Source organism: Rhyacophila brunnea, unplaced genomic scaffold, assembly GCF_057557595.1.
Source record: "Rhyacophila brunnea isolate RB1 unplaced genomic scaffold, BYU_Rbru_1.0 scaffold_4, whole genome shotgun sequence".
Taxonomy (NCBI): Eukaryota; Metazoa; Arthropoda; class Insecta; order Trichoptera; family Rhyacophilidae; genus Rhyacophila; species Rhyacophila brunnea.
In genome coordinates this window covers 14,328,097-14,353,056 of record NW_028233068.1, presented here as the reverse complement: position 1 = coordinate 14,353,056, position 24,960 = coordinate 14,328,097, and the positions used below count along the sequence as shown (strand labels likewise).

Genomic DNA, 24,960 nt, shown 5'->3' with positions numbered 1-24,960 from the left:
AACTGTATATCGTCTCCACTACATTTAACCTTAGCGATAGGTAGGGGGCACCGCCAAAGATCCTAGCCTGGGGGCCCGCTTCAGGATGTGGGGGCCGTGCCTATGTTAGCGGTACAAGTGATATAATATTATTAATGCCAAAAAAATAGTAGATAATTGGAGTCAAATAATATTTGACGTAAGTTTTACGTAGATTTCGTATATTTAAGAAAAGCCAAACCATGTGAGATATTATGAGTATGTAAATTATGTATCGTAATTTTCTGTCGAAAAAAGCGTCGTTAGATTTATAAAAGAAAAACCAGAAAAACGCTGTCCGTGTATAGTTGCCTGGTAAGTAAATATGTATGTATGTAGTTTGAGATTTTCTAAGTCACTGAACTCTGAACCTGCTACTGTAGATCAGACGGGACCAGGGTCTCACTTCAATAGTTTATCCTAGATAATTTATCTGTATCGAAGCTTTATATGACACTAAGTGGTGTGGAATCCGGATTGTAGTTTTTGGTTTTTCTTTGCTATTTCAGCATTAAAATGGTTTTAGAGGGCACTCATCTCTTGTCGAGTCGAATTTATAATAAGTTTTTATAATAAACATAAGTATTTCAGAATTGTATGTGTCAATTTCATGACTGGAAAAATATCAATATTTATTATTTATTTATACAATTTTCAAAAAAATTGTCGACCACTTGTTTCTATCAGCCATCATAGTGATTCCAATAGTGATCGCTCTCGCCCCCTTGGGGACATCGGTATCTAAACAATAGGGTGCTCAAAATGGGTAAATAATATAAATTGATAGCTCAGTGTTCTCCTCTATATGGATCATTTAATGTGTTTTGAAGTAACGAGCCTTTATTAGTGCAATTTAACACCGTCGCATTTATTTATTTTTTCACCAGTATGTGTTAATCTTATGTATCGTAATAAGAAATATAAGAAAACGGAATACGTTTTCATCTTCTTATTGTGCCATCATCTCGCAGAGGTCGGCACCATCAAGGCGATCTTAGATTTGTCATCTCCTACCCGGAACAGTTCAGTGGAGCTGCACTCGTACCAATCAGGGAGGTTCTTAAGCCACGAAAGGCGGCGCCGTCCTCTATGCTGTACTGTTGTCCTCTGATAATATGGCTGAGGTACTGTAGTTTCCTGGTTGTGATACTACGCAGAACCTCTCGGTTCTTTCCCATTTGATTGATAACTTAAACTAAAATTATTGCGTTTTAAACAGTTTTAATTTATGTTAAGCTAATGCTTTCTTCCATGGTTATTGTGAGTTTTACCCTACAGAACTTAATGAACGCGCGTTCGGGCTGTATTATTATTCGTGTAGATGATTCGGCGTGTATTGTAACTGCTGTGTAGTTTTTTTTTTACTAAACTAGAATCCATACCTGTGGTCTACTTTTTAATGACAATTCTTTATAAGGTACCTACACGCTATTGCAAATGTATATGTTGTCAATTGCGTGAATTGAGTGATGTTTTAAATATGTGAGGGAGTGCAGTGCACTTGTATCATGTTAGAGCACCCGCCACTGCTATAATATTATCATGTTTACTGGCTTGGTGAAATCTGTTCGCTAAAAAGGGGATGGTAGGTACTTGCTTAGTATTTTTTTTCTTTTTTGGAAACGGATAGGTATATTAAATCCATTTGTTCATTTTTAAGGACTGCCCCATCCAAATATGTGACAGAATTTTGTGCCTCAATGTAATTTGATGACATGACGCAAGTGCATCTCTGTAGGTGCTTAGTGAAGAATTTCTTAACACGGATTTTCAATCCTTTAAAATCAACTGCGAACAGGCGCAAATATATCACTTCAACGTGCTTGTGGGGGTTTTTTATTATTCATTTATATCTCACCCGTAACTGTTGCAATTTACTTGCGAGTTCTAAATATATCACTTTTTCGTCCAGTTTCCGACGGAATCTGTGTTATTTTAATGCCATATTGCTCATACGGTTTGCTTTGTGTAGACGTAGAGTTTGGACACTAGACATAGACCGATAGCGTTATGTACCTTCATATGCATATATTTTATCTATACTATATTGACATATATACATCATAATTTCTTAAACTCTTCATTGTTGCAGTTCGATAATTTCTCGTTTTTTAAGTAAATAAGTAGCTTTCGCACTTATGCGGGCCATAGCAAAGAGGTTGATTCAATTATTAACAAGCAAGATTTTTTCCATAATAAGCGTACATAAAAATAACACGTCGGTGCCTCGGTATAATACCAACCCAAGTCAAAAACTGTAGTTTTGAGATGACCTGTGTTATAGATTGAAGAAAGATAAAGAAGAAAAGTCTGTTTATTGGAAACCAGGCGGGAACAGCGGCAATTTTCATAGACAATTTCGACAACATTCATGAATTCAAGAATGATAACCTAACCGTCCTAACCTAACAAATAATCCAGTATATCGGCTATTTTCAAAATATGTTGCCTCTGGCTTCCACTAAACAGACAAGACCCTAATTATATATATATATATATTTTAATTCAGTTATTCAATATTATGAAGATATTTCTTCAATGTTTGTATATGAATGCTACACACTTTAAAATAAAATAAAATGTACAGAAGTTCCTAGCGATCAATTTAATCTACGATAATTAATTTAACAGATTATTTTGCCGATAAATTATGAGATGGGTGAATATTGTATTTACATTATAACAAACAACTACCTATAGTAAGCACGCGTCCGGAAAATTGTACGTAAGCAGTTAGCCGTTTGTTGTATCACAGTTCACCGTGAGATGTTGTGTTGGAAACCAATGGCCGTATAGTGTTTAAATCAAATTCATGTATAAATAAATACGCAATAAAACTACCAGAATACAAGGGAAAGAGAATAAAACAGGTAGGTATGGTTACATGTTAATTGTACGTAAAACATTTCACCGTGGCACAGTTCGCCGTGAGCTTTCTAATCGGAAAGAGATAACCGTATAGTATACGGTCTCCAATTTTATTAGATTCAATGTGAACATTAATTCAATTTTCATACCTAGCTGATTTTGGCAAAATTCATGAATTCAAGAATGAAAACCTAACAAATAATCCAGTATATCGGCTATTTTAAAAATTTGTTTGCTGCTGGCTTCATGTAAAGTGTAAAGCTACAAGAACCGTGTTTTATTTAGACATGAATTTTATGTCAGTACTATACGACCCAAAGAGGTTGGACGGTCTTTAAGATACGGCTATATATTTTCGATCAACATTTCACGGTGAAGTGCAATACGGCGAACTGCATACGTAGGTACATGTTTCCGGACACGATTGTATATATTTATCAGTGGCGAAGGCTCCATACTAAGCGATTATTTAAAGCTTACCTTCTATTTTCAAGTATTTAATTTATATAAATAAATATCTATATTGTAGGACATTGTAGGTTATAATAAAAATATTGATTGCCATCTATCGTCGTTATTTATAAGTAGAGCTTTTAATTTAGTCATGTTTCGAATCAAAAATAAATGACGGAACGTCCAACGTGAGTGCTATTTTTAGAATTATTTCAACGATAATCCAAGCCGAATTTTCTACCGCAATTCGGTTGCCAACTTCATGCATGTCTGCGTTTTTGTTCTGGACTCGGAAGCGTTAACAGACAAGCTTATTCGAAATGTTTGTTTATTGTCTTTGCTTATCTTTAAAAGCAAATAATAAATAATAAGGATGATTAAAAAAAATAATAACTATTGTGTTCGATCACATATAATTTATAAATTGTTATTAAAAATAAATATTGTATTAATTCACGATTATTATTTAGGTTACTTCAGTCATAGACAAACATAACATGCTATTCACAGTTTATGTCATTTTGACATTTCAAAGCGGTGGTAAAGGTTTATTTTATAATACAAAATTCATTGTGTTACTGTGAATGTGGATAAATTATCTCATATTGTACCGAAATCATTCGCCAGTGCTTTAAATATATAAGTATTTATTAAATTGTGTAGTGTGCCGGTAGAAAATGTGCGAACGATTGCATTTAAAAATTATCAAAGCTTGACCTTCCAAGGGTTCATTTAGATTTGAATACAGCAAAAAAACTTATATTAGACATTTTCACAACAATTTATAAATGATAAATATTTGTTTTTAACTGGCAGTTATACATTAAACAAACTTTTTTGTTGGCGATGCGTATTGTTTGGTAAAGAAAGTATGCGTGGAATTCTACTGCCATAAGTGATTTAAATAATTTGACAAATTCAGCGGTGAAACCTATGACCAGTGTGTCGTTGTCATTAGTGTGCACCTATTCATCAGTAGTAATATCGTAAGTATTATCTTCTTATTTCCCGTAAGTTACCTGACAAGTGTGCTCTTTTTCTCTGATCTCCACAGCTTACCTCTTTCCAAAAGTCACCCTTCGCCACTGATATTTATATATAACGTTGAATCATTTGAATCCTTAGGTTCCCATTTTGGAAACTCTGATATTGACAATGTACCTACTTGTGTGCTTGGGCTGCTAAACGTTAAAACAGTTTCGCCTAGTTTTGAAACGGTTCAAGAAATTCCGACGACCGTATCGGGCGAGTACGAAACATAAAAGCATATGACTAAGCGTTCTTCCATAATATTCTCCAATGCACAGCAATCAATGCAAATATGTCTATAGAAGCAATCGGTGATATTATCGGTGGAATAAAACATTGAAATTATCCTTATGGAGTAAAGTTTTTGCAAGTGAAAGTAAATCTATACTCTGTTTATGCCTTTCGATGGCGATTGGTAATTGGTTCGGCGAAGGCCGATGTCTATGTCTATTATGGTAACATCACAAAATTTATGTCGTGTACCACTATCTTCATTATCAAGAAAACATATACAACTAGCAATTAATTATAATATCCAAATTGCATCTAGTAAATTCTTCGTGGAAAGTCGACGAATTAGTATTATTATAATATGTACCCTATCATGGTTTAACCAGCCTGCTATAATTATCCTTAATTTAACGAGTTGATCTTATTAAAATACTTTATTGGATTAAATTAATTGACAACTGTAAATCAGGTACAACTTAGCCCTATGGATTCTGGTACAAAAGTCATCCTTACGTTGACTATACGCACAATAATATATAGGTTAAGCACTGGACAGGGATTCTATTGTTTCTTTTGGATGTTCCCATGGACAAGGGCCATGGTGAAAATATCTGGATACCCTGTAAGCAGGTGTTCAACAGAAGCATCATACAATATAGATTTTATGATGTGAACGTTACAATTATTCATAGTCTAAACTACACTATACTGTCTAGTGTCTATAGGTACAATATTTATTTCTAAAGGGATTTCTTATTTATTGACTTCCTAATGCCGTATGCTATATAATGTAGCAAATAGCTAATTGGATAACATGTCAATGTGGGAATATAGCTAGTTCTTAAATTTACACAATAAATTTTGACTTAGTCTATTCAGTACTTATTCTAAATGTATCCCTTATTTGTTGATTTAAAAACATTCCTTGAAGTAATATTCAACAATTTAACTTTTATTAACTTACTTATTAATTTATGTCTTATATTCGGAGCCGAATGCGAGGAAGGTGCGAGTATATCCTAGCTCCTAGCTTGCACATTGTAGAACGATCCCTGCGTCAGCTCACGTGTGTGGCAGGCCACGTCTTAAGGTTGAAAGACACCCAACCGAGCAAGAGGCTCCTATTCAGTATACTATTCATAAAGAAAATGGAGGGTCGGGAGACCTAGACTGCGGTGATTGGATTGTATAAATAGAGACAGTATCCCTTAGGAAACGGCAACATTTTCTGGTGGTGCCCACGACCCACCGGGGATGTATACTTTATAGCGTTGCCTTCTACAATAGATTGGTGTTGGGTATAGTGCCAAATGCCAACGATGAGTTAGTAATTGGGCTGGTATCGTGTATTGGGTCGACTTTTTAGTACCTACTACTGCCTTAGAATAACATTACATTGCCTATTGGAATAACATCGTGTGTATTTTTTTATTCCTTCCTCCCAGCGGTCCAAGCTCTTTGAATTGTTTATAAAGGAGATAACGTGCTGCGAATGAACTGCGAAACGTTGAAATACGATGAGGAATAATATACGTATTTACCAAACGATGCATGAGTGCGAGTGAGAAAGTATTCGGCACCCTTATAATCTCTGCGATACGCGCTAGAGTAAGATAAAAGGTCTACATATTTTTGGGTCAGTTTCCAAAAGTATCGCTGGCAAATCGTGGTGAATCGCTTCATGTAGCATCGATAATCTGCGAGTTCGTGTTGCTAAATTTGCTATTTTTTGTGTTAAACATAAAGTCAGTGGTATATATTTTTAGTTAATTAAGTAGGAAAGGTGGTTCTGCGCGTTTTATTAAAATATGGTAGTCGTACTGATAAGCAAGAAGATGGTATTACGTTTCATAGGTAAGTTGATACATGTTCGTGACAATTTATTTGTATATTATTATTTATTTTAATATCAGTGACCTAGTGTTTCTTTAAAATAACTTAAATTATGGATATCTTTACCTAATGGTTGCATTTTGACCGCTTAAAAATACTATATAACGTAAAAAAATAGAAAATTATATTTTAATTCTGAGCGTCTAGTGCGAGCACTTTGGGCGAGCACTAGCGAAATGGTCTATGGTCTCGAACATTTGTAGGCGACTGCGTTCGCTCGTCCACAAACCAAACGCACGGCACGTAGCTTCATTTAGCAATGCAACGGGTGGCGTCTAGATGTATCTATAGTCTATGGTATTTACTCATGATGGCAAGTCAATTATTTACATGCACAAATGTGTTAAGTGCAAGATTGCACAATTAGAGTACATAAGGCAATCTCAAAGTTTACTGCATAATGAAAATTATTGATTAAAACAATAAAACTGCAACCATATTAAAATCCATTATCGTAATTTTATAGTGCTGAACAGATATAAATTGAAAAATGTCTTAGATTATTTTTGTTAATAATGCTCACTTACATGCTTATACCTAAAATCGCACTTGACACAAATGTGCGCTAGGCCATCGATATATACCGCGAATGTCACAATCAATAGAATAGTTCTAAAATCCAGTAAATTTGATAATATGTACTAATTGTAAGCAATGGTGTACTTACTTACTATTCTGAACAGAACATTGGATTAATTATACAAACAGAATTAGGGGCTTACGTGTCATTCAAATACTGTGCAGCTAATTTGCTCAAATTCTGCAAAGACTTTTTGCCCTGTGCAAGCCGAGATTTCCATACCTATAGACGTAACGATTATTAAGTTCGAATTTGCACAAATCATACTCACTATTATTTATTAATTTAAACAATATACCTACATAATATTGAGAATTTAGTACGAAAGCAAATATGAATCCCAGAAAATAGAAGGAAAAACAAACAGTACTAAATAATAAAACACAAATTTTATATTAAACTACACAGCACACCACTAATACGAGGAAACAGTGATACAATACAAATTCAAATTATTCACATTGTCTGGGTTGAAAACCATTCCTCGTAAGAGAAGGCGAAATTGTTTTTAAGAGCAGAAGTGACATACGAACTCCGATAGAGTGAAAAGCGAGCAAAGTTTTGTGACCACGAATAAGCGAGATTCTTCTGTTTTGAAAAATGAAAACTTGCAAAGGAGGATTGCCGTGAGATTTTTGGGGTGCCTCCATGCCAATGCGTCAGTCATTGAATCAATATTTTGCATATAAAACATTCTGAGCAAACCGAGCATAATATTCCTCTTGTTGTTTTATCAATGTTCCATTTTTATGCCGGGTCCACACTGGCAACATGTCGCGCGACATGTTGCCAGTGTGGACCCGGCATTACAAATCAATTAGCTACGATTTTTTTTTAGTTTGTCCTAGGGATATGCGTCAAAAGTATTATATTTTCATGTCAAGTTGGCATCATACAACGGAAGCTTAGTCATTCAAATTATCGATAATAATTTTATTTCTATAGGAGATGAAATCTTCAATATGACATCATTTTTAAAACCAATAAAGGCAATACCAAACTACGCATATTTTTTTATGCAAGTAGTTCGTATTCTAATAATTATTTTCCTTACTAAATAATATTCTCGAAGTCTTTGCGGAATAAACAGTGAGTGGGTTGACAATGATGGTAATGAAAATGATCAATGATCGTGATTAATATTAACAATACTGTGATGGTTTAGCTTTAGCATTAGCCTCAGCCATCCGAACCTATGGTTCACGAGCCATCTTCGTGTTTAGGCGAACTACTGAATACGTCTTAGTCTCAGCTGTAATAATTATGTAGAATTTAGTATAATTTATATTATCATTTTGTATCATGTATTTCTACTAAGTAAGTAGGTACCTACCTAAATGCTGACTGTAATAATTTCACGTTATGGTGTATTATTCTTCGGTCATATTATTTGCGTGTATTTCCAAAATTACATTTATCAATAATGCTATATTGTCACTTGGGATTGCAATACCGGTATTCAATTATTAATCGATACCGAAATACCGGTTTCAAACATAATACGGTATTAAGAAAGCATATACGTTTATGTTTTCTAAAAATGAATTGAATACTATTTTTTCATTACTTACTACAATAGTGTATATTAAATTTAGTGAATAAGTTTTATGCTGCCAAAACGAAAATATATTGACTGAATCGAACAAAAGTTAAATAACATGAAAACAAAATCCCTCAAATAACTATTAATCCAACGTTGATATGATAGTACATTCAACAAACGTTGAATTTGAGAGATTTTCCTGTAGCCGGAATTATAGTAGGTATTTGTAAAAATTAGCAGTTCTAAAATATTATGATCTATACATATTTATAAAGGTCAACATTATAAAAGTAGGTAGGTACTTTAGGTTGCTATGAAATAGTGCTAAATAGATTTAAATACTTATATGTATCGATAGGTATTCAATAAAAAAAAACCGAAATACCGGTATTGATATATTCATTCGGTATTGCAATCCATAATTTCCACTCTTACTAGATCAGATATTATATTAGTATAGGCCAAGCGAAGGAGGCATTTATAATTATGTTTAGGTAGGTATTAACAAACCACCCTCTGATTCCAGATGATCACGGGGTAGAATGGGTGGAATGTTTTTGTGGATGCGGGAGGGGTTATCTTTTTTTAAACTCATTTAGTGTGATGACAGAAATTACAAAAATTAACAGTACCTACATATAATATTCTTTTACAATTGGAGTGTGCGCGGAAGTGTATCACGTCGTATAAGAACGTCTTATAACTTTGACAGTAAGGTCAGTACCCACCTACTCGGTACGGTACTCAATCTCAAAACGGTTTGTTCATTTGGGGGGAATGAACTACATTTACTCCAAGCTCAGGCCATCTGTAGAACGTCACAGGTAGTTGGTGTTAATACCTACTAGGTTTTACAAATTTTATGAATTTATCCTTCCCGAGTCTTGGTTATAATAATTATCATTACAGATTTTTTTTCTCTGTTTACAATGTTTACATGAAGATAACTGAATAAAAATAACATATCGTGTTTGTTGAGATGTTTAAAATTGACCTATATAATTGACCCACTCAGAAACTACTAATAACGCCAACGCCCCCTTGCACTTTAATGCCCCCTTTTCAAAAAAGGTTCACGAATACTGACTTGGCATATATTATCTCCACTCCCAAAAAAGGAATTCCTTGACCTCAGATTATTGAAATGCCACTAAAGCCTTACTTATACGAATCTGGTGAATCATAAAATTAATAAATTATTAGCACCAGAGGCGTTCGAGTTGAGCTTTTTTAACATATTCAGAAAATTTTTGATGTCATCATACGTACAATATTGTTTTGTTGTTGTTTTTTGTGTGTTTCCGTTAAACAGAATTGTAAAGTTGTGTCTTCATTATATTCTATTGTGTCATGGGCTATTAATTATTTTCAAATTTTGTTATTTCACCGTTATTAGTGTGACCAATAAATAATATATTATTTTGGGACAATTGGTTGAGTGAATGACAAAAGTTTATGCATAAAAAACTAAATGCATATAGTTATAATATTGGTCACTGGACACTGAAAAATATTTGATTTAACAATGAATTACATAGTATGTAGGTACTTAAAAAAATGTATACGTTATATTGCCCACACAATCGAAAAAAAAATAGTAGATATTGCTTCTGTTTTTTTTAATTGTCAGTGGGCTTAACCCAAACGGACTCGGATCTAAATTTATTAAATAATGTGTACTTTATTCGTTCACAATTAGATTAAAAAAAAAAACCTGTTGACTGTGCACCAAAAATTGACAGTTATGAACATCAAAGTAATTTATTATGAATGAGGTCTTTGGTATCATAAGTATGATTCTTGACTTTGTTGACAGTCTTCAAATAATTGTTATTAATAAAACACTATTTCGAAGCAATCCCAATCTCAATAGACAGATATATAGAGTAGTTACATAGCTAATTTATAAACCGAAAAACACTTATTGTAATACAAATATGTTGGGACTAGGGAATCCAATCCCGAGCCAAAATTCGGATCCCGGGATTTCGTGGCTACAATTTGACAATCCCGGGATTGGCATTTTTTCCATTGTTAATATAATTTTTTTTATATTTACAAATAACATAAAATAAATCTAGTATAATTTATACTATTTAAGACATTTATTGTTAATATTGTATACGTTCAATCTTGGAAATACATAAGTTTAATGGAGTAAATAATATTGTAATATAAATAATAATGTGAATTTAATATGAGATTGCTGCTTCTGATAGTAAAGACTTTATGAATGGGTTAGCGAGATTTAAAATAGTAAAGCAAATCATGCTGTACCTACTTATGGCCTTTCCGCTTTTATGAATCTAATTAGTCGGCCAAATATGAAACTGCCGTAAAACGTATGAGATCATGGTGGAATTACTTTGTTAATAGTGTGAAGCATTGTGTTTTTCCAATCTTTCTCATTTTTATTAATGTATGTGAAAAAATAAAATGAATCGGCAACTTACACATGGGTATAAATCAAATCAAACTCAGTTTATTTCTAATGTAGTTACTTGTTAATAAAAGTATATTTTCTCTGATATTTTCGGGATTATGTTTATAAATCCCGGGATTCATAGGTATCGAAAATAGCTCGGTATCCCGGGATTGGAATCCCTAGTTGGGACAGTCTTCGAACATGTCAACTTCCCTGTGTTTGACGTAGGCAATTAACTGTACTGCATACCTACAATTGAGAAAATTTGAAACTACATTATTTGACGCTTGGAATTTAATTCGTATAGTAAACAACAATCGTGGTCACCCCACTTCATTGTTTCTGAACAATGGAAACGAATTAATGAACTATGAATCAGATGTCGTTATAATATGTCGAGAGTAAGTATAATAATGATAATATTCTTATAAAATGTATACAAAAAGTACCTATAATATTATTTTTATAAGGGTAGACAAAAATGTGATATTATCATGTAGGGTGCAGCCGGTCCCGACGGATCGATGCACGCTTCGATGACCTTCCCTCTCGCGGACAGGTGGGATTATGTATTAAATTTAACATATTATATATTTATAAGCCGTGCATGTAATTTTTTAAAACCCCGAACACCTGCCGCAGTTTTCCACATGGTATATAATGGGGGTGGCTCGTTGTCTCGCCGGTGAGTATTGACTGGGGTAGGTAATATGCCTTAAGTGGAATCATGGGGCTTTTAAAAATGGGGAAAGCTCGCGAGCCACTGCGAATCGTTAATTTAATTTTGAGAACTATCAAGACGTCACGGGGGAGCTTTTAACTTTGTTCTATCTATACTATAGAGATGGATCCTAAATATATGAAGACAAAGCTAAACTTCACACTGGTATCTCATCAGTCAAAACCAGCAAGCCAGCATAATAATTTGAAAATACACCTGAGAAAATATATAACTACCTACTTAATAGCAGGGACACCCAGCAGGAATCGAACCTGCATCTCTCGGGATTCGCACCCACTCACATTGACCTCAATAATTTAGGCATCTTATCTAATTGCGACAAATTTTAACTAATAGCTCTTACAATACTCTCTGAAGCTCTTTCTAAATTGTTAGAGCCATTAGTTAAAATTTGTCGCAATTAGTTAAATTATGTAATTTGCCAAGATAATCATGAAACCTGAATAATTTGTTATGAATGTAAATGTTTGGTTAACTATTATCGTTCAAAAGGCCATACATACGCTTCGACTTGGTTGCTCGAATCGCCAGCCACAAAATTGGTTGTTGCTTACAGGCCGTATGACTTTGTAGTTTGTCTGGTTTGTCAGTTGATTCTTGCTTCCTAGAGATAACACGCGTCCCCATGTGTCCTAATTTTATTGCTAATTATATCCTAATTTGAAAACAAATGGTTCGCGCCAGGAGCGACTTTGGTATTGGTGTAAGCTGTACCTACGTATTATGAAATGTGTAAAACATGAATATTAGAGCAACCAAAGCCATCCATTATATTGTATCGGACCAATATTGAAGTCCGATTGATGGGAAATCACCCGATAACGCCACAGATGACCCAATTTGGCCGGACCTTGAGGTGGTTAGATGGTGCAGCCAACCAACACCACTTTACATCATCAGACAAACCATGGAATTCGTCCAAATCGGACCATCTCTAAGAAAATTTTAGATAAACAATCAAGTACCTAAAATCGCAAACAATAATATGAAATATATAAACTAGTTACAGTCGTAATCTTTTAGTGCTTCTTTCAACGTACAGAGTATTAGTTTTTTTATACTACCAACTCAACCGCACTAAAACGTTACGGAATTCCAATTTCATGAAGTAAATCTATCTCAAAAATTTTGAAGATACATTTCTTCTGTCTTGTGTGCTTTACCTATCGACATCGCTGAAACAAGTTCCAATTTGTCATAACTAATGAAGTGGTTATATGCAACAAAAATTGAGTTCCTTGGTATATTTCCAAAATCTATATGAAATTTGCTCTGTGTATGTCCCTTCTCCATAGGAGGTTTTCTTCAACATATTTTTGATCCATCTATAGTCAAATTTTTATAGCCGAAACGAATGTTCTATCACTAGTTCCATAATGTATATAGAACTTATTTATTTTCCATAAAATATTATATTGAACATTCCGTGGAGGGATAGCAGCGACAACGATATTCATGTTCACGAAGTGACTAGCTAGACTGTGAGGACTATTATAATACTGCCCCCATAAGCAAAAAGGCAGCTATAAGTCATATTTTGAGATAATGACACATTCACGCTTTTCAACTTTTCTTAAGAAAATTGTCAATAATGTGGATGAATCTTTTGATTTATGGTATAAGCAAAAACCAATATATTTCTAATCTATGCTGTGTTTTTGCTTATATGAATCTCTTTATACTGTCTTCTTGTTTAGTAGTAATAAGTAAAAATGAGAAACAATATGTCGATTTTTATAATGAAATAAATTTTATACTGCTTTTGACTGTATATCAAATGGTTAGAATTTCACGTAGAACATTATCCGTACACCAACTCAATTTGTGATTTTTATCAAAAAGCTGCCTTTTTCCTTATTGAGGGCAGCATATTTATACATAACATAATATAGCCAAACAAAACTATTTGATATTTTTAAAAGGTAAAATGGGAAGCCATTTATATGGCAATCAATGATTCGCGTTGAATATTTTATAAAGATTTAAAATAGGAAGTAAAAATTTTTTAAAGATCACACGCACACATGTGTAAAAAATAATATATTTATTTATGTGTAGTTAATGCATAGGTATACTATTACATGTAATCAAATCACTGCTTTCGAATCGTGCCAAAATAAACCCGCGCACAATGTGCACCGCACGTGCCTCACGCACCCGTGTATGTATGTATGTACGGCTGCAAAAAAATAATTAAGCTTTTTTCCTTCATACATAACAGGTTTTCGTACAATATAATCATAATATTTTTATTCATAGAGAAGATCAATGATCTAAAAATTTCTTTTAGAATGTTGATTGTCTATTTATGTACGTGTCAGGGAATTGCCGCTTTAGAAAACCTGTATGTATTTTTTTTTAAATATTAAATCTGTTACATCGAGGACAATCGTGCTCTGATGATTGAGGACGTTGTAATTTTAGCAAAAATGTAAAATTGGCTAATAATAATAAAATTTGAATGTCTTTGGAATGTTTTTTATTTCTTCGGTTTGTTTTGTGTTTATGGTAATATTCGATGTATTATAAATAAAGATATTTTTATGCTAGGGTGTGTCTTGTCTTAGTTAATTTTTTATGCAGAATATTTACCTACTTATATTGTGTTTTAATATTTTATACATATTATATGTCATCTCAGACGCTGCGTGTCCGGAAACTTGTACTAATTATGCAATCCGCCGTATCACACTTCTCCGTGAAATGTTGTATCGGAAATATATGGCCGTATATTAAAAACCGTCCAACCTCTTTGGATCATATAGTATTAACATACAATTCATGTCTAAATAAAACACGGTTCTTGTCGGTTTACAGGCAGCCAGCGGCAAACAAATTTTGAAAATAGCCGATATACTCGATTATTTGTTAGGTTAGGATCTTCAATTCATGAGTTTTGCCAAAATCACCCATGAAAATTGAAACTAATAAAATTGGAGATCGTATATTATCTCTTTCCGATAGAAAGAAAGCTCACGGCGAACTGTGCCACAGTGAAATGTTTTTCGTACAATCTACATGTAACCCAGACGCTGTGCGTGTGGTACCGACATATTCAACAACTGCCGTTCATCATATTTTATTTCCTTATTAGCTATTGAATTTATTATCGCGGCAATGCTAGTAATTATATTTTTACATTGATGCATTTCATGCAATATTGAGAGCGAGAGCCCAACGTCCCGATATTTCATTGAAAGTCTTGCGCAATATTGCTCCGGATGGGCGGCACAACTCAGACCGCTCCTTCGATAATAATTCGGTTCATTCAAAATGTTTTCGTTGTATCGCAAAAATATTACGACGCCCCAATTATTATTTTATATAGCAATATGGGAATTTACCTCAACACTATGGTATTTCTATAGTCCACTCGCTGTTCATTGCAGTAGTTTCGAACCTACGGCTGTCTACTGCATAATGATTATATTGACACATAAATACGTCATTAAGTATCAGGGCAGTATGACGTGCGAGGAGGTATTCGATTCTACTCGAATACAATTCATTATTGTATACATGTATGTATTCTTCTTCTTCGATGGCGCTACAGCTCAAGTCGAACCCTGGCCTCCTCCACCGCCGTCCTCCAGCCGGAACGGTCCTCCGCACGTCTTTTCCAGTTCATGATTTTTAACAGCTGGTTGGCATCTTTTATAATGTTATCACCCCATTGTGTGCGTGGCTTTCCCCCCTGGGTTTCCTTCTACGATCTTCTTCGGTATCCGTGACTCAGGCATGCGCTGGACATGGCCTGCCCAGTTTAGCCTCTGGAGTTTTATGAAAGTGGAGAGTTTTGAATCTTGGTATAAGCGGTATAGTTCCGTGTTGTACCTAATTCTCCACTCCCCATCATCATTCATGGGTCCGTATATCCACCTCAGGATCTTTCTCTCAAAGCAGTCCACCATTTCAGCTGCTTTCATATTTAGCGTCCATCACTCACATACGGGTGTATGCAACGACTGTGCGTATGACGGTTTTATAGAGCCGGATCTTAGTTTTTCTGTAGACATTTCTGGATTTGAATATGGGCAGCAATTAGAAGTACGATTTATTTGAAGCAGTTATTCGGGCTTTTATTTCTTCCAGTTCCTCGTTCTCTTTTGTAATATTGGAACCCAGGTATGTGAACCGGTTGACAACCTCAAATTGATGGTTTCCAAAACTGGAACTTTGGCCCAGCCTACTCTGATTTTGTCGGCTTTGTACCATGACTTTAGTTTTGTTTTCATTTACTCACATCGTTCGACCACCTAAAGTCTCACATGTATGTATTAAAACATTCGAAACGAATGAAATGCACTTTATGCTTTAAATACATTATAATGCACGTCGCGTACTATATGGTCTCTATAAATGCAATATGCAATGATGCAGAGTGCCAACTCTAATGTATTAATATTTTGAATTATTATTCATGATAATTTCAATTAATTTTAACAGTTTCTACGTGTGCGTACGTTAAAATTACTTGCGATAGGTATTGCATCCATAGATAATATTTTGAACACAACCCAACCTGCAGACCATAGATAATAGATAATATTTTTATAGAAAATACGTCATACTACCGCTAAAAACAAAAAACACGCGAATTTGACATGAGTCGAAAACGTGTAGGCATGCAGAAAATCATAAAAAATGTTCATTGAGTCATGCGGGTGTCGATGCAGTGCAGTACGCGTGAGGTGACCTCATTGTCCTGGTGATTTCGGCAGATTTTGCTAACCGATAATGTTCGTTTAATTAAAGGTTCAAAATGTGCTACGGGATGGGAGCATCAGTCTTATCACATTTTGAATACCAATAAAAAGGACATTACATACATTTTCCCGTAGCGGCAGCTTACTGTGACATCACGTGATAGTACGCGACGAGCATCATAATATATTTGAACCTTTCAAATCAATGACTTGATTGTAATTATTACGTAATTTGCGAAGCTGCTGTTTTGGAAAACGGATAGAGAATTTTTATCAAATAATTACATCCATTCACAAGGTTTTGCTTAGCTCTGTTTGAAAAAGACTTGCGTTAACGTAATATTGATATATGTGGAGATTTTGACTTACAAGAGGCCACAGGCGGGTACTGGTTGATTTTTTGAACAAGAAGTTTAATTTTAAAATTAATAATGATTCAGGATCCGGAATGACAACCGACGCAGCATTCGCAAGATATTTGGATCAATTTCAATGTATAATGTTTATATTATGTTTTACTAATCATGGAGCAATTGATTAATTTTAGATAGTAAATCAGTGGAAATTGTGAGGTTCATAATATACTGCACCTTACCATTTTTATGTGAAACATTCGAATGATCAAAGTCAAGCCATAATACTATTTTTGCTATCATCTGTCTACTAATTTCTTGAATAAATGTCCCTGTTAATATGTTATTGAAATATATAGATCGAATTATAATTTCACTCATATCTAACAGTATCAATACGTATTTATTTGTGTGTAAAAATGTCGTCCAGTTCGAATGTGATTGGTTGGCTACCCCTTTAGCCTCCTACCCCTATATGATGATGTTAGTAATTTGGCCGCACCTAATCGTTGAGGGTTGGGCACTTGCCACTTCACAAGGTGTGCTTTCCTATTAATGATTACCGTTTCAACGTGGCTTTAACCCGTTATTTGCTGACTATGAAAATATTTACATATGTAGGTACTTAATATTAGTTTGGTATAGTTCAGGTTAGTATAATAGTAACCATTGCAGTTTTTTTTTATATATTTTATTGCGTTTTAACATTTTTTTTATCGACATTTACAGATACCATAAAGACACAATGTCGTATTCTGAAACAAATTAGTATAAAAAATGCCATTGACTTTATTTGCTATTCATACTGTGGTCATTATAGATTGCAATACAATGAATACTATATCAACACCGATATTTCTTATTGAATTATAGAAAAAAAGAAATGGGCACCTATCAATAAATATAACTATTAACATATATATCAACCTATCTACATTTATTATGTTGACCTTTATAAATATGTATAGATAGGACATATGAGTCGTATAGTATCAAAAGTAGAACTGTCGCAAATATATCGAAATTTAACTAAGTATGCCAAATTATTCTTCTGATCATAATGTACGACTACCAATATAATATTCGAATCAAAATCATATCTATGTGGTATAATATTGTGATGGAAAATAGGGTTTGGTAGAATTAGAACTGTTCAATACTTTGGAGACAAAAGTAGAACTGTTGAATTTGAATTGAATTTCTAATTTATAAATGTAGAAACATATTTCATTTTATTATAACACTAAAAAACCCAACAAAACGTTTTTTGTCATTTTCTCGAAATGATGAATAACGCACAGATCTACTTTTGATACTACGCGACTCATATTGTGTATAAGTCCGGGTACAGGAAAATCTCTCTCAAATTCTAAATATAGATTGGTCAGATCAAATCTAGAGGTAGATCAATAGTTATAGAATAATATTTGGAAATAATTGCCACGAATATTTTCTTTTCTTGAAATATTATGTTAATTAATCGCGACAATTCAATAAGTATATTTTAAAGATTTTGTTTTAATACTATTTAACTTTTGCTGGTTTTAGTTAATGCTTTTTGCGTTTTGACAGCATTAATCTTAATAGACCTAATAGTAAGTAATGAAAAAATAACATTATATTCATTTTCGAAAACATAAACGTTTACCTATGCTGCCGAAAATACACAAAGATACCGAAACCGGTATTTCGGTATCGATAAATATTTGAATACCGGTATTGCCATCCCTAGTGGTCGTATCATGAAACAAAAAAGGAAAATCAGCCCAATCAGTGAGTTTCAATTGATTTCGCTAACGTAATTTGGAGGAGGCCTTTATACTAGTAATGGCTACTGTTTCGGTTGCTATTTGTGTGGATTTACTACAAAAAGTAATAGATAGCACCTGCGTACATAATTTAGGGACCCTCCATATATGACGCCATAGATACCTGGGAATATACTGCATGTGGTAATAATGTCTTTAAAAATAGTACAGACACTTTCATTTTACTACGTTTTTATTAGCTCGTATTCTTGTTTGTCCAGTACAAATTTTTTCTTGTTTGTCCAAGATTTGTATTGGACGATTGAAGATTTTTAACTAACTTCCCGACTAGCTTAACATTTGAAACTTTTAGAATATATCAGAACACGACGACAATGCATTCTTTTAATACTTTTGGCCATCTTTAAGCAGAATTGAATTCATTTTCAGTTAATTCTATTTTGTATGGAAAGTTATTTCTGAAAAAATTCGTAAAAAGTAAAACACTATTATTGGTTTCTAAGGGGGTCCTAGCAACTAAATTATTAATATATACGTGCGTTACTATGGAAATCAATATAAAATGTCAAAATGACATTTCAGTATTCTATATTTATTCAGTATTTCTATCAAGTACAAAAAAGTATTTATTAATTGTCAAGTTTATATGATTCAACAGAAAATTTAAAAACATATATAAAAAGTCCTTTTTATCTTGTAATTATTTAATTTTGAAATTAAAATAAAATATCCATAATATACCTATAAATAGGTAGGTACGTAGGTAAGTCTAAGGTTTTTTAAAGAACCAAAGCCGACCCCTGGAGGTGGTTCTAATTTTTTATTTTATGGAACGGAATCCTTTAAAAATATGTGGTCTTGACAGTTTTGGATATAATGTGTTGATTTGTGACGAATGGGGTAGTGGAAAATGTGTCATCGCATAACCAACAAATTTTTTTTATACTATTTTCCGTTAGACTACCTATTATACTAAATTCGATATTTTTCAGAAAATAGACAAGGGTTAAAAGATTCTGTGGCGTTGTTTATGGATAGAACCTTATTTTAATTTCTTTTTAAAATTCACATATTATACAGAAAGCAATTTCTTAACTATTATTTGTTTAAAATACGACACCGACGGGACTTGAACCTGTATCTGCTGGATTCGAGCCAGTATGCTTTTCCAGTGTGTATATGCTTTTTCTAGTGTGTATAAATATGCATGAGATGTTTTCAAATGATGTATATTCAATATATAGAATGTTACATTCTCCAATCTTGTGTCTTATTCGTTGAATAAAAAAGTATGGTTATTTTATTATTTGTTTATTATATTAGATAACTTTCATTTTTCCACCACATGTTTGATGTAACCTGTCTTCATCACTCATCACAAATTATTGCAACATGACGTTTTTCATTCATCGGGTGGTTAAAATTTGATTCTGCCATTTGTTGGCTGCTCTAGCATTTTTCAGATTGTGAGTTTAGATTATGAATTATTCAGTATTTCCACATAATATCTATGTATAAAGAAATTATAAATAAATCACACTGTTAAGTAATAAAAACAATATTATATTGGTGAGTTAATAGTATACCTGCACTATTATCGAAAATGGTTATTTCATGCCTATGAAGACAAAAGTTCAACAGAAAAGGTCACACACTATTAACAGCGGCGAGGGGTGGAGGTTGGCTGTTAAGATTCGACATTAATAGTTGACACTAAAATATGTCAGTCATATTTATTTGTTTTCATCGAACTAGGAATACATTTTGCAGATGGTGGTGGTTAGTTTTTAAAATTCATTTAACCCTGCCTAAACCAAATCATTATTATTGATAAAAATATTATTCTATCTATAAAATATTTAAAATTATGTATGGTTTAATGGCATAATTTAAGATATTTTATAGATAAACGAATACTTTTTGACTATTATGGCTTGGATTAGACAGGGTTTAATTGAATTTTAAAAACTAACAAACATTATCTACACATTGTAGTCTTAGTTCAATAAAAATAAATACATTTGACTGACACAGTTTAGTTTGGACTATTTATCTCGGTTCTTAACAGCCTACCTTCACCCTTCGCCACTGATTGTTAATAGGCTCATTATGAAATTAGGTGTGATAATTTAAAAAGACCCCTCCCCATGGAACCAACTGCAACTGCATGCACATAAAGCTTTAAATCGAAATACATATATGTATATCAATATACGTGATACATTCAAACTTTTGATTTTATTAAGTATGTGCTTTCTTTCATTATTTTCAATTGGGGATAATCCCCCTGATCCCAAAGTTAGAGCTGGCACTCATGGTGTTAATACCTACATGTTAGATTATATTATTGTACCTACAGTTCGATGATTTATGATCAAATAAGTATTATCTTTCTACATCTCTTGAAATCCACACCTTCATATTGTAATGTGTTTTATTTCTATTCTTGTCTAAACGGGAAAACTTGTGTAAAAATTATAAAATATTGCACAGAAAAATTTCCACCAAATTTTCTTCGAATATTATCTTATGTATGTCTGTCCATCTATTCTATACACAAGACTGCTATCGACAGGTATCGAGGTAAGTATGGTATTGAAGTATTAGCACTTATTGTAGTAATTGTTACAATAAGTGCTATGTTTTAACAGCACCTCTCTTGGGAATGCTAAATTTTAGAGTGAAATAGACAATTTTGACTATTTAGAGTGTTTAGACGGCTAACTTATTGTAACACTTATAATACTTCGATACAAACATTTGAAAAACTACCCTCGATAGCTGCCGATAGCAGTTTTGTGTATAGAATAGATGCGCTGGAGACCTTTTCGATCTTGTTTATAAATATATTTTTCTGTTTTTCCAGGATATTCTATCGTCAACTCCCGACACCGAATCATATCTACTCAGCACACAGAATGTCATATCTAACCTACAAGCCAAACTACAGCAAGCTACATATAATAGTTCTTCCGCGTTACCGGACAAATTTTCCCTACCTTCGAAACTGCCGATCTCCCAGCTCAGCCGATCGAATTCCCTCAATTATCGCCTTCACAAAAGAACTAATCCGTCGTCAGCGGAGAGTTCTCCCCTGAGAAACCCGGGAAGGTATCTCATCACCGGAAACAATCACTTGACGTCGGGAATTAGACCACTACTCTCGCACACGGGGGCTTCAAAGTCTCTGGACACGGATCCACGCATTTATAATTGGAAAGAAGAACTCAGAAATCTGAAAAATAGCGGTAATAATGATGATTTCGATTGGGATAAATACAAAGAGACTGTTTTACTCGGTAATTTGAGAATAAGTGAACCTTTACATGTCAAGGAGGATGTTATAAATAAACCACAGGACGGTGATAAAAAAACTCACTCCCGGCACAAAAGCTTCGATGGAAGAAGCGCTAGAGATTTTTTCAATAATATACTCCAAGAACGCGACAGTAATAATATAATGACGCGGAGTTTGAATGCCAATGTCGTTACCGAGGGGGTTGTTTACGCCGTTGCTAATGTGAGAGGACCTATTGATCAATCGCGAACTAGTTTGTACTCAGCGCCTAGCAACCAGAGGGTGAGCGGTTTGAGAAACGCCAACCGTAAGTGTTCTAGTGGGAATGTGTCGCCGCAGGGAAAAAATCCTGACAAGTCTCACATCCGACGTAGTAGTGCTGCCGCAAATGGACCCTTGAATTCCCCAATTAGAAGATCGAGCTCTTTCAATGTAGTCAACAAAGGAAACAATAATAACAACTACGACAATCCACACTCCGGTAGTAAAAACACTCTTGGATCCCCTGTGGCCGCGAGAGTCGATTCCGGTTTAAGGGGTGATCGAAGAGGTAGACCTGATGGAAGAATGCAGCGATCTTGTGAGCTATCCATCAGAAATAATACCCCTGAAGTCGATTACATGTCGGAAGATTCTGATAATCTATCAACAGGAGGTTTTTATTCGGATTATGATAGACGTAGTATGCGGAGAAGTGACGGTACCGATATTCTAGCCGGGACGAGATACAATCGAGCCTTTGCTCTCCGCAGAGCAAGGATAGCGTCACCCGATTTGAGAATTCAGCACTCCGGCGGCGGAAGCAGTGGGTCTCCGAGATGTCCTGGCACTCCCGAGATGAGGCGAAAATTCAACAATGAAGACGTTAGAACTAGAACGAGGGATTCAAGGAGTGTTACTAGAAAGAGTGATAACGTTGGACAGGTAGCGACTGATAAGGACGTCAGTGGAAGTGCAGCAAAAGGTGTTAAGAGTCGGAAGATGAGTGAGGGAGGCAGACCGACCGGGCAGGTCACCAGTCGGATGACCAGATCGAGTTCTACCAACAAAGAGTTTCAACCCAAGGCTGGCGAGCGAAGTGAGTACTTTCGCTATATTGGTATATACTTTTAGTAGGTACATTATTTATGACATTACAATTCACAATTCACAGTTAATTGACTGTTTTCACAAAGGGGTAAATCACCATTCACCGTCTCTGTGTATCTATTCTATACCCAAGGCTGCTATCGGCGGCTATCGAGGGTAGTTTATCATATTTATGTATTGAGGTATTATAATTGTTACAATAAGTTAGCCGTCAAAACTGTCTATCTCATGTCAGCTAATATATAGCACTTATTGTAACAATTACAACCAACTTATTGTAACAGTGAGTTATCTCGTCCAACTTTAAAATCAAATTACTAGTCACTGTCGATTGATTTGCATAATCTAAAAAATTAAACACATTGACATTTATTTCAATAATTATGAAATACTTAGCCACAAATTATTGGTATCACAGCGATTGTAGTAAGAGCTTCGCCTTGCATTCAACGTTTGTTGTTAAAAATCTGGGACCTGTCAGATACTGCCATAGTAATATCGTGAGGCATAGAAAAGCTGAAATTGTTTGTACATATTTTTTTATTGAGATTATGTCTAACATAATATAAACATTGTGATTTAATTACTGTAATGTACTGTTCCAATTAAGTGGAATGTTGTCCCAAATTAAGCAATGTAAATTACTGTTGGTTCCTTGAGTTTTTCCCCAAAGAAACAACTGTCCCAATTAACCGGGGTGGCCAAATTAAGCGAAATTGTCTTGTTTTCGCACATATACTAGAAAAGAGACCTAACTCAAAATTTGTCGATTTTTAGTTATCGCCACCACTGGAACCTCGCTAGCGCCATCTACATGTGCGTATATGCGAAAGTAATTTGTTTTATTTTTTTATCCCTAGATTTCCCAAGTGCCACTTTTCCACTGGGCCATATTTGACGTGTGAATTTGAACTGTGACATTTTTTTAGTTGCGTCGCTTTTCCAGTACTCATATGTGAGAAATATCTTCAAAACGTGAATTGTTTTTATTTTATTTTTGTCTCATTGTTTTGAAAAAACAGAGAATCAAAGATCGAATAAAAATTATAATTTCTCCTTAATAATTGAAAATTTTGAGTTAAATCTCTTTTCTAATACATGTGCGTTTTGTTTTACACATCGCAGATACATTGATTCTAAGAATAACATGTGGATTTAATCAAATTGCAATTGCAGCACTCTAACCTTTGCGATTATATCGAGCAATAAAGTTGAATTAGCATTTTATATTAACGTAAATGCTAACTCATTTGTTATAACACCGCTTGATACATTTATATCAAAATTCTTGTTAACAGTGTAGATATCGAGTTGTTTGCACATTTTGCATATATTTTTTCATTGCTTATTACTTGCTACCTACTCACCTACTAATCGGTGGGCAAGTAAATGAATCGTATTAGTATGTTAATTTATTTCACTCTCATTCGTTGTGGGGCGGCCATTCGTAACTAGATTGCGTTCAGATTAAATGATAATGAAAAAAAGAAAATCTTCTACTCGTGCGTATTTATCCACTTGGAAAGGATAGTGAACTCACCTGGCTTGGTGCAAAATTTCACTAAAAATTGATCTTGAATTGAGAACTGAGGTTAATATTGTTTTAAAAAATATTTTTATTCTGTCAAACTGTGATCGGCTTCAAAACTTTTCATTGTGTTAGAGGATTTTAAGAATTACTAAATATGATTATCGTAAAGGTATTCGATTTGATATACATATCCACAACGTCCACACTTCAACGAGCCCATACAGACTTCGGCTCCAAACCCTATTTATCGAATATCAGTACATTGCAGTAGCAAGTAGGACTTGGGAAGACGTTGCCTGGTGCCTTATTTTGTCGAGACGCCTATGAGCAGAAATGAGCTCAAACTTAGGCTAAGATCAGGATAAAGGATATTCTCATGAGGAGAAGTGATTCCGGGAGCGATGATTTTGATGTTCAGGAGTAGAGCAACGA

At 34.1% G+C, this 24,960-nt stretch overlaps 1 protein-coding gene across 2 annotated transcripts in view; it reads left to right on the top strand.

Annotated features, from left to right (window-relative positions):
- Window positions 1-24,960, top strand: part of LOC147066926 (uncharacterized) — a 59,643-nt gene that overhangs the window by 22,533 nt on the left and 12,150 nt on the right. For both annotated transcript variants that reach the window (XR_015071535.1, XM_085954704.1), the window contains exon 3: window positions 21,477-22,986. Coding sequence is in view for 1 of the 2 variants with exons in the window: in XM_085954704.1 (XP_085810830.1) it covers window positions 21,477-22,986 (1,510 nt within the window). In the remaining variant the exon portion in view is untranslated. The remainder of the gene's footprint in view (window positions 1-21,476; window positions 22,987-24,960) is intronic.